Raw genomic sequence first — 12117 nt, forward strand, 5'->3', positions numbered from 1 at the left:
ACAGGAATATCATTAAGTTTGTCTGAGCTTCAGTATGTTTCTTCACAAAATGAAGATTATACAGAACATTTTCCACCTAAGGACATCATGAGGCTTGAATAAGATAACATAGAAGTTTAAAAAATATGAGAGGTAATCACTGAATATTAATTTTTGCTCTGTTTCATATCATTGTGCTACTCCTTAGAGAGGAACTATTAAGGAAGGGAACTTGCTAGCACTAGAAATCACAAGTTATAAAAGACTCTGTTTGTACTGACAGTTATACATCTAGGCAACTGCCCTCAATAGGGATCCATTTGGTCCAGACAGACAGCCTGAACCCCCAAATCACATATGCACATGGTATCTGAGGCCTTAAAATGTTAACTGCTAGGTACACAGAAACTTGTTGATCAGGTTATGAACATAGTATCCCACAAATATTGTCATATTCCTAGTGCCGAGGATTAATAATCACCTGAAAATCCACCAATGTTCTGGTGATTTGTCTATTGCTATCATCCATGTGTTCACAGACAGCAAGTTTTTCCATGTTACATTAAGATTTAGGGTTAAGGGGATTCACTGCCCTATGATCAATACATTAATACACCCATATGAACTCCAAAGAAACAAGGGACCTGCTATGTACCCACACTTTCTTTGCCCTCTTACCATCCAAAAGAGGATGCAATTGCCTTTAACATACCAGTATTTCTAATTTTAGCAAGTGAGAATGCATGCTTGTTTGGAGGTTTACAAAGGCTTTTTCTCAATGGGAGCTGGTGGCTCACACCAGTATTCCTAGTTATTCAGGAAGCTGATATATGAGGATCAAGAGTCAAAGCCGTCTCAAAGCAGCAAAAGTCCATGAGATTCTTATCGCCAGTTAATTAGCAAAAAGACCAAACTAAAAAACCCGTGGCTCAAGTGGTAGAGTGCCAGCATTGAGTAAAAAGCTAAAGGGGTAAGCCCAGAGTTCAAGCTCCAGTACTGATTCTCTTGGGCCTATTAATACTTAATCTCTTTTCTCACCCTCAGTCCCAGGTAACTACCAATTTACCTTCTGTGTCTATTAGCTCACTTTTTCCAGACATCTAACACAAACTGAATCCTATAATACATTATTTCTTGTACCTTCTTTCCCTTATCACACTTTGAAGTCTATGATGGCAAATTGTGTGTCAGAAGTTCAGTCTAATAGCTGAGTAACAATACAATTTTTCTATCCATTCATGCATTGATTGGCGCTTGGCTTATTTAATACTTTTTGGAGATCACAATGACTGCATGAATCTTTGTGTATAGATATTTTGTGGATATGTCTTCATGCTTTTAATTATCATGGATATGACTGCAATTATTGAATCCTATGGTAAGTCTAGCTTTAAGAATTTCCAGAATATTTTCAAAAATTGTTGTGCCATTTGATCATTCCACCAGCAGTATATGAATGCTCTCCTCCTCCACCTCATCATTATCAATATGTTTTGTTGTCAAGATAAAACAATTCTAAAGATTAGAGGAAACTTGATTTTCCCAGTTCTTAAAAAGCAGAATTAAATGATATTCCTTTAATGGTCCCTTGGATCTATTAAGATTCTAAACATATATCTATGATTTCCCTCATTTGCAATAATTAGTATATGTCTAGGATAATTTTACCAGATGAACAGAAAAGTTCAAAAGCTATGCACACAAGACCATATAAGATGATGCTAAGTGAAATGAACCCCAAGATCTAGACACAAGAGATCTTTGTTGTTGTTTTCAATGTACTATGTGATTTTTTTGTTTACTTTGTAGGTCCTTCCTACTATGGTATATCCCCTGTTGTCACTGTACTTGATTTTGGTACCCTGCATCTTGTATACACATTTGTCTAATTTGGGGAGGGGAAGGGGAATAACAACATGTTGAAACAAGGACACAGGATGATCCATTGCAACAATGATACCCACAAGGCAGTATAATGGAAATGAACTTTACAACTTCAGGGTCTGGGGAGGAGTGAGGAAGGTGGGGTAGGGAAGGGGTAGTGGGAGCACAGCAATGGAAGGAGTAACAATGCTTGACAAGAAATGTACTCATTACCTTACTCACGTAACTGTAGAACATCTATACAGTAAACTAAAATTTAAAAAGGTTCTAAACAGATAGAATGAATATTTTTAAACAATGCTTTTAAGAGGGAATTCTCCAGATGGTCTAGCTAAAGGTTGCTTTTCTTTTTAGAAAGAGCATGATGAAAATGAAAAACGTGTATACGTGTATAAATACATACACACATATTCAGATTTTCCAGACCTCACATGTACATAGTGCTCTTAAGGCTATAAAAGCCTCCTTAAGTAGTATTAGTTTAGAACACAAGAATTTTTACTGGATCTGTAGATCTGACAAGTGTCTAATGTTAAAGAAATTAAAGACAAGACATCTCAGACCTTCTGGGTGACAAGTCAGTGAATCCCACCATCCCTGTGCTGCATCAGTGATTAGAAGCACATTTTCTTGCTGCTTCTTGAGCCAGACACATTAACCAAATGAGTCATTCTGATTCCTTGAAAGCAGAGGAATAAACAAGGCATTTGGATTTATTTCTGTTTATTGTCTAATAAGAAATATTTGCAGAGTATTGTAAACCAAACACAACCCTGCCAGTATCCACGCATGCATATGGCTCAAGAACGAACAAAATCTCTATAAATAACTCATTTACAAGATGGGTAATTAAAATGTACCTATATTCGATGTGATAAAACACCAAAGAACTTAGTGCTGGGATAGGGGAGTAGAAAAGGGACAGGAGGGATGGCTGAGTGTAGCAGGACAGCTAGGGAAGTGTTAACACCTTTACCTTGTCCAGATTTGAGACTCTTGGAGGAGAAAGTTGCTCTCCCATATGACCCCTTGACCAAATTCAAGTAAAGGTGTACAAAGAGGAAAATGAGTAAAAAAAACCCAACTCATCTCCAGTAAACATGCCCCCTTTCCTTAGGCAAAGCAAACAAACAAACAAAATAAAGCTTTCTTTTGATAGTTCAAATACAGACAGCTCAATTATTGTCTAAGCTCAGGACTATGTTGAAAATATTTTTATGAAGTGCCTCTTCTGACCAAGAATCTTCAAGTGTATGTTGAGTGCTGGTGGCTCACTCCTGCCTGTAATCCTAGCTATTCAGGAGGCTGAGATCTCAGGATCATGGCTTGAAGCCAGATTGGGCAGCAAAGTCCATGAGACTTTTCTTTCCAATTAACCTCAAAAAAAAAAAAAAACAACATAAGCAGAGGTGAGACCGAAGTGTTAGAGCTCAAGCCTTGAGTGAAAAATCCAAACAGAGGCAAGAGGCTTTCAGTTCAAGAGGCTTTCAGTTCAAGCCTCAGTACCCCTTCCTATGTGCATGCTCCTATGACCCCCTAAGGAATCTCCAAGTGGAAAAGACATGCAAAATCTAGTGCTCAAAGAAAGATATCTACACATTAAAAGCAATGAAAGAAAATCTTTCAAAAGACTCTTCTGGAGCAAATGCTAGAATAGGTAGAACACTGGTCATGACAAAAGAGCAAGTATAGAGAAAAGCATCCTTCAATTTATCTTTACACACAATATCTTTGATAGCAAAGTCAAACAAACTTTTCAACCGTATTCAAATTCCCAACTCCAGTTGCTGAACTTCAGTACCTTAAACCATGGTGATTCTGGTTATGGTTCACACAGTGTTTGTGCTGTGTATGGGTGCATGTAGTGGGGAGCCTGAGTCAATTCTTATTTTTGTGTGTACTTGTCCTGGGGCTCAAACTCAGGGCCTAAGTGCTCTCCCTGACTTTTTTGCTTAAAGCTAGCACTCTATATTTTTGGTGATTAATTGGAGATAAATCTCACAGACTTTCTTGCCTGGCCTAGCTAGAATCGTGATCCTCAAGATCTCAGCCTCTTGCATAGTTGGGTTAATAGGCATGAGCAACTTGTGGCTGGCATCAATTCATATTTTAAAATTACTATTATAATTACCATCTATCTCATTGAGCATTAATGTTAGACTTAAGTATGAAACACTGCTAGGCACATGGTGTCCTTTAAAGGCCAAGTCTTAAACCTTGGCTCACACATATTTGCTAATACCCGCAGGCCAGGCTTCTTGGTGCAGACTTGCAATTCAACTGCTTCTAATTCCTTGTCTAGTACAATGGGACCTTTTTGCTTTTACTCAGGTTCTTTTAGCACTCTGATCTCTGGGCTGCCCCCAAAGACTCTTTTTTTTTTTTTTTGTCGGTCATGGGGCTTGAACTCTGGGCCTGGGCGCTGTCCCACAGCTCTTCAGCTCAAGGCGAGCGCTCTACCACTTGAGCTACAGCGCGACTTCCGGTTTTCTGGTGGTTTTATTGGAGATAGGAGTCTCACGGTCTTACGTGCCCGGGCTGGCTTTGAACCGCGATCCTCAGATCTCAGCCTCCTTAGTAGCTAGGATTACAGGCGTGAGCCACCAGCGCCCGGCCCAAAGACTCTTAATCAGCACTTGTAGATGAACTGTTCTCAAAGATGTTTAATACAAACCTAAAAGTAGAAACCTTGCTGTGGAGAACACTCATTGTCAGGGCTAGGATCTAGTGATGAAGTGCACATTGTGCATCAGATAATTACCACCACTTGTATGACAAGACTAGCTATCCAAACCTCAGAAAGCTTCTCTGATAATGAAAATAGGATCCCCAAGGAGCTTGTTTTTCTCTGGTCGTGAGATTTATAGGTGAGAGCTAAAGGCAAAATAGATGATGTTTCAAAAATAATTGAAGGGAAAAGGTAGGACAGCAAAAATCTAATTGACCCATGCATGGAAAGGCAATAAGCAGGGTCCCATTTTGGTCCTTGCTCAACTGTAGCTAAATGGATTGGGGAGTGTCTCTGTGAGGAGGGTGCTGCTGGGAGGAAGCTTGGGAATTCCAAGCACTAGAGTGAAGGCTACTTTGGCTTAGTTTTTTTTCTTTCTCACAACACTAGAGTTTGAACTCAGAGCCTCATGGTTACTAAACAAGTGCTCTACCACTCAAGTCAGACCCTCAGGGCTTTATATTTCCTGTATTTTTAAAATAGAATCTCAATGTTTTGCCCAAGCCTTCCAGAACCATAATCTTATTTACTTTTCCTATGTAGCTGGAACAATAGACACGAATCATTGATTGGTTGAGATGGAGGTTTTATTAATTTTTTTTTACTAGATTGGCCATGATCCTTTCAACTCTGCCTCTTGAGTAGCTAGGACTATAGGTGTGAGCTAATGCATCTGATCAAGGGCATCCAGCCAAAAACATTTTTAAGGTTCTAAGAAATGAGACTCTAGCCCTGTTCCCTGCTGGGGTTGAAGGGACATAACACCTTAAATATGGGGTAAAGAAGGCCCAAAAGACACCGAGAAAAATTCTTTTCCCTCATCTGTGCTGCCACTCAGCATCACTGCTTTTTGAAAGGGATCCTTCAGCTGGACTAGGGAGTGCTACAAGGATAAGACTTTAGGGAAAATGTAGAAAATAAAAACCGCATAGGCTGTAGAGCATAAAGGCTTGAAGGTGAGAAAAGAAAAATGGCCTCCATACTATTTCACTTGGAGTAAGGTCCAGATGAACACTTGTGCTATTTTTCAGTCAGAGACTCCATTGATGCCTCAGCAGTGATTAAGATACTATCAGCACACTACCTTTTCTGAGAGTAGAGATAGGCTGCCTTTCTCCTAAGACTCTCACTCAGCCTCCTCTCCCCACTTCCACTTTTAAGTAAAATTAAACATCAGATCAAGCAAACCAAAATTGAACAACTTTAAACTTCACAAAGGATGAATGGGGTAAGACAAGTAGAATGGATGTTCCTGCTTATCATTTTCCCTTTTCATACCTCAGAGAAAAAAGGAGATAAAATAAACAGGAATATTCTTGTTTGCCCTGTAATTCTTCTCACTTTCCAACCTCTTGTAGTCAATGCTAAATGGAAAGTCCCTTAGATTTCATTGGGATCAGATCTGGCATAAAATGCAATAGGCTGTTGATTGGGATAAGAAGAGCCAGTCGCAAGTAAAAGATTAATTTTGGCCTGGTGGTCAAGGGATTTTTCTTATTTACACATTAGCAAAAGGGCCTTATTTTTCCTTACCCCTATTTCTTCCTTTTCTGAAACAGATATGCCAAGCACACAAAACACTCCTACCTCCAATGCCATCCTGAAAACAGTGATTTCAAGATACTGAAGAGACCCTTAATAGCTGTCCTGTTCACTCATATATAACTGAGCAACTTAAGGCCAGTCATGTTCCATCTATGAACCTCAATTTCCTTATCTGTAAATAGCATGCTAATCCATGCCTTGCCCAGTTAAAAGTGCATGCAAAGACCCAATACAATGATTACTGTGTTGTGCAAAATATAAGTACAGCACCCATACATGTGTAGTAGATTTTAACATTCCAAACTCAGAGAAAGTGCCCTATCATTAGTCTTGGATTTCACAAATTCAGTTACATCTAACCTCCTAGACTACACAAACTGTTCCCAAGCAGAGGAAAACAATGACCTCATTCATTTGACCACATTTTCCTCCCAAATTTGACCCACTGTGAGGGAGTAGGCTTCATGAACATAAGACAAAGTCTATAAAACAACTCATGTTGCTCACACCTGAGTTCTAAGGGTCCTATCTACCCTGTTCTACAGGAAGTCATGGAGAGAGCAGTTCTAATTCATGCTGACTGACATGTAAAACTGGTGGTGAAAGCTTAGGAGGAACTGGCTTTTCTGTAAACCAAGAAAGCACCAAGTGGTCCCTGAGCTGCCCCCAGGACCAGGCCCCATTGAGGGCCTTAGTGCCTAAGTGACCAAGACTCAGGAACTTCAATGTCACCTCAAAGACCAAAGCTCTGACTTCTGATTTGGCTATGAGGATCTAGAGTCTGAGTTTGGGGTTTTTGAAAATTGATTTTCAGGATGGGACCAAAGAGGCAAGAGTATAAGAGGTATCAAAATGAAAGGAATTTCAGGAAAGATATTTTTAAATCCAAAAAGCCACTGATCCCCACTCAACAGCAGTAGAGGCCTATTTGTGAGGAAGAAGGCCTGATAAATGTGCTAGCTTCAGTGTTGTTGTCACAGCTACTTAAGTCTTAGACACGAGTTGGAGAATCAAAGTATTCGGCCTCCTCCAAGAGTGTGTGTGTGTGTGTGTGTATACACACACATGTGCACATACTGAAAAGGCAAGGAGGAGAAGCGCAAAGGAAAAGAGTTTCATTTTGTCCCTAAAGTGGTCTATGTGAGCCAAGAGAGTTCTCAAAGGCCTTCTTTCGGGCCTACTTGATCAAAAATATAGGCAGAAAGTTCATAACTCATTCATTGTCCTACCCTCTCCTCTTATCTCTTATCAGTTTGAACTAGGAACAGGTCCAGTAGTGTTATGGGTGGAGCATCTGGCTTTCCAGGATAGAACAAGGATGCAAGAAATACTGTAGGTCAGCCTTGGGGAAATGGTGCAGAATAATTCTCTGGTTGGAATGGGTAGTATAAGAACCATTAGTTGAGTACTTTAAGTTGTAGGCACCATATCCCAAGTCTTTGCTGCTATTATGGTATAGTAACCAGGCAGGAAAGTCAAGAGAGCATGACTGGCCAATACTCTCAGGAGCACAACAGACCTAGGGAAGGAAAAGAACAAGTTAGAAACATGTGAGGGAATCTTAGTACCTCCCTATTCTCTATCCTCCAAAATTATGGGTTAAATAAATGATTTGGAATACAATAATAGAAATCTATTACTTAGGTAGAGAGATGACAATTCTATCCTTCTCTACACTTGAGAATATTTTTTATATGAAACTGGGTTCTAAGCTCATATACTTTGGAGAAACCTAAAGTGGTACCATCCAGACGGAAGAGGTATCTTCAGGCTTCTGTAGGATTATCACAAGGTAGATGAATCAGATAAGGTCTATGTGGCCGAAAGAACATAGCTAGAACCCACAAATGGGTACTACAGGGAAATGGATTTTTTTTCTTTTTTATGAAACCCCAATCTCACAGTCATGGCTGAACTACACAAAATCTTGGTGGGAAAATAGGTTGAGCATCTCTAATCTAATAAAATCCCAATACAAAAATTCTACAAAATCCAAACCTTTTGAGAAACAGCAGTACACAGATGAAAAATTCCACAGCTGATCTCATGTGTCCAGCCAAAGCCCACATGTAGGCACACTAAAAATATCATATAACATTACCTGCATGCTATGTATGCAATGTGTACATGAAATAGATGAATTTGGAGTTAGGTTTCATTCCCATCTCCAAAATATCTCATTATGAATATACAAATATTCCAAAATAAAGAAAATTCTGAAATGCTTGCAGTCCAAACCATTTTGTATAAGGGATACTCAAAGCATGGATTAAAGACCTTAGTAAGAAGAGCACACTAAATGAACCTGAAGGCCTATATTTGTACTGATGTGAAAATAGTTGTGGCCTCTAAATATACATTGCTCCAATTTCTAGGTAACATATAGGAAGGAGAAAGTCATGGGAGATCTGGTAATGTCAGCTGAAGAATGGAAGTGAGTGGTAAAAACAGATGAGCAGAAAATTAACAATCTTACCACTATCTGGCTTCTTATTTCAGTATTTCAGAAAGTATCATTGATTATAACTGCAGTAGTGGAGTTGGATGAGCTCTGTGATATAGCCTCTAACCCTGGGCTCTCACCTAGTTCTGCCACTGAATTGTTCTATGACTTAAAGAAAATCACTTATCCTCTCTGTGCCTCAGTTGCTGCCTCTGTGAAAGAAGCTAACATACCCTGGCCTATTGACCACAAAGTCATGAGGTTCTAATGGTGAGATAAATGTAGGATGAGATAAATATAGGATGATGTATAAATTGTGCCCATGAAAGGGGAGAAAAAGAAAAATGAACAAGACTTAAATGTCTCAAATGCATCACAATATGTAAAAAGGCATTATCATATCATATTTTTAATCCAGTTGATCATGGTGGCACACTCCAGTAATCAATTTTTAATAATAACTTATGAAGTGGGTAGTAGTTTCTACATTTTTATTTTTGTGCTAGTCCTGGGATTTGAACTCAGGGCCTGAGCACTATCCCTGAGGTTCTTTTGTTCAAGGCTAGTGTTCCACCACTTGAACCACAGCTCTGCTTCTGACGCTCTGTCTCTGTCTCTATCTCTGTCTCTGTCTCTCTCTTTCCTTGTAGTTTATTGGAAATAAAGTCTCACAGGCTTTCCTACCTGGGCTGGCTTTGAACTGTATTCCTCAGATCTAAGCCGACTGGGTAACTAGGATTGTGGGCATGAGCCATCAACGTTTGGAAATATTTTCTTCTTTTCACAGAGGAGAAAGTATTTACACAAGGGTCATAAAATTATTAGACAGTGGAGCTTGATATGAAATATATGGTTGCCAAAAGACAAGCATTATATATTTTTTCTACTATGCTATGTTGGTTGTATAGAGAAGAAATAAGTGAATGTGACTATAAGACAGTAGAGCCCTGAGAAAGCTTACAGAAGGCCAAGAGGAAGAGACTGATGTCCTAGCAACCTGACCAGTTCCCTGATAATTGTAGGCTCAGAAGTCTGATGTCTGATTGGCTCAAAAGATTGTTATCACCGCTGTCATCCCTCTCCCCATCAAGGTTCCTAATTTGTTGCTGTTCTTCCACTGTTTGACTACTGAACAATAGAATTAGAGAAGGGAAATTGCTTGAGAATAAGTGGGCTCTAATTTCTCAGCCTTCTGCTCCATCTTTCCAGCTTACCTCAGTAGTTAAAGGCTGCACACTCCAAGGGGCACATTCAGCCCCACCTGCTCTCCAGAGCTTCCACTAGTGTTTCCATCCAAGGTATCAGTACTAGTATAGGAGGCAAAGCCAGAAAACTTTTGTAGGTCCAGCTCTGTGCATTCAATGGGGATGTGGACCCAGTGGGAATGGCTCTCTGAAGCACAGGAAGGCATGGTAAAGGACTCTTGTGTAGGGAAGCCACTGGTAGAGCTGGAGTCATCATCCAAGATGGGCTTAAATGGTTGGGTTTCAAAGATGCTCCTATTCATTGGGGACTTGGGGTTGATCTCTTGGCCAGGTGGCACGGGAAACTGAGATTCCTCCTCCACTATCTTGTCACCCTCAAAGTGCAATGAATTTCCTGGAAGTCAAAGCAGAATGCAACAGCTTTACCCAGAAGTAGAGTTTCTTTTTAGCAGAGCATTGGTTCTCACACAAAATGGGGAATAAGAATGGAAGACAGTGTGCCACTCCCCTCCTTTGGGAGCACTGGACTCCCAGACTATCTAGCACTAATTTATGGTGCAAAGTATTTCAATTGCATAGTAGATTGAAGCTATTTATTTCTGAATTAGGGAAAACAATTTCTTCAGAGTAAAGGAAATGCTTAAACCAGGTGCCAGTGGCTCAAACCTACAATCCTAGCTACTTAGGAAGCTGAGATCAAAGGATCAGAATTTGAAGCCCAGGAAATCAAACCTGTGAGATTCATCTCTAATTAACCACCCAAAAGCTGAAGTAGAGGTGTAGATCAAGTGGTAGAGCCCTAGCCTCAAGTGAAAAAGCTAAATGAAAGTTCAAGCCCCAGTACCAGCATGGGCGTGCGTGCGTGCGTGTGTGTGTGTGTGTGTGTGTGTGCATGCACACATACATGCGCATGCACACGCATGCACACGCACACGTGCACACACACACACACACACACACACACACACTGCTGTGTAAAAAGCAGGTTTTGACATTGGCCTCCCCATCATGATCTTCATTCCCTGGTGTTATTTTGTGGAGGCTATATTATAAGGTTCAATGGATTCTGAAGATCCAATTAAAGTTATGGAAGATTGTTCTGGAGTTCTCAGATGAGTCCAACATAATCACAGGTTCTTTTTTTTTGGGGGGGGGTCCGGTCATGGGGCCTGAACTCTGGGCCTGGGCGCTGTCGCTCAGCTCTTCAGCTCAAGGCTAGCACTCTAACACTTGAGCCACAGCGCCACTTCCGGCTTTTTTTCTTTTTGATTATGTGGTGCTGAGGAATCGAACCCAGGGCCTCAGGCGTGCAAGGCAAGTGCTCTATTACTGAGCTACCTTCCCAGCCCAATCACATGTTCTTAAAAGGAAAAATAAACCAAAAGGAAGTAAGCAAGTATTGAGTATTAAACGGATGAGGCATGGGGGTGGAGGGGGCTGGGGGAGTGGGGGTGGGAGATGGGAAGGGATGGGTAGGGGAAACAAAGGAGAAGGCAACAATGCTTGATAAGAAATGTACTCATTATCTTGCCCATGTAATTGTAACCCCTCTGTAAAGTATTTTCACAATTTAAAAAAATCTACAATATCTTAAATCTGGGAAAAAAAGTCATCATTTTTTACCATGAGTAAAAAATATCATTGTTGTTGGGCGCCAGTGGCTCACGCCTATAATCCTAGCTACTCAGGAGTCTGAGATCTGAGAATCACTGTTCAATGCTAGCCCAGGTGAGACTCTTATCTCCAGTTAACCACCAGAAAACCAGAAGTGATGCTGTGGCTCAAGTGGTAGAGTACTCACCATGAGCTGAAGAGCTGAAGAACAGTGTTCAGGTCCAAAATTCAAGCCCCACTACTGAAAATTTTTAAAAAGCTATGAAAAAAAATCATTGTTGTCCTCTAGAAATGGACTTCAAGAAAAAATTGACCTTGCCAAAAGACAGGAGGCTGAGAAAGGAGGATAATGGTTTAAAGCCCGCCAGAGCAGAAAAGTCCAAGAGATACCTATCTCCAATTAACTAGCCAGAAGTAGAGCTATGGCTCAAGTGGCTCAAGCCTTGAGCAAAAAAGTCAAGTGAGAGAAACATTCTGAGTTCAAGCCCCAGTATTGGCATACATACAAAGAAAGTGAGAGAGGGGGAGGGAGGAAGAGGGAGAGGGGGAGGGAGAGGGAGAGGGAGGGAAGAACAGAGAGGGAGATAGGGAGGGAGAAAAAGAAAGAGAGAAAAAAGGAAGAAAGGAAAAAGAAAGAAAAAAGAAAGAGAGAAACAGAAAGAAAGAAAGAAAGAAAGAAAGAAAGAAAGAAAGAAAGAAAGAAAGAAAGAAAGAAAGAA

At 40.4% G+C, this 12117-nt stretch overlaps 1 protein-coding gene across 1 annotated transcript in view; it reads right to left on the reverse strand.

Annotated features, from left to right (window-relative positions):
* Window positions 1-7605: 7605 nt before the first annotated feature.
* Eda2r (ectodysplasin A2 receptor) overlaps window positions 7606-12117 on the reverse strand; it is a 37908-nt gene continuing 33396 nt past the window's right edge. The window contains exons 7-8 of the mRNA XM_013034302.1: window positions 9794-10178; window positions 7606-7655 (exon numbers count right to left, since the gene is read on the reverse strand). Of these exons, the coding sequence (XP_012889756.1) occupies window positions 9802-10178 (377 nt within the window). The 3' untranslated portion in view covers window positions 7606-7655; window positions 9794-9801. The remainder of the gene's footprint in view (window positions 7656-9793; window positions 10179-12117) is intronic.

The sequence above is a fragment of the Dipodomys ordii genome, unplaced genomic scaffold (genome assembly GCF_000151885.1).
Source record: "Dipodomys ordii isolate 6190 unplaced genomic scaffold, Dord_2.0 Scaffold187, whole genome shotgun sequence".
Classification (NCBI taxonomy): Eukaryota; Metazoa; Chordata; class Mammalia; order Rodentia; family Heteromyidae; genus Dipodomys; species Dipodomys ordii.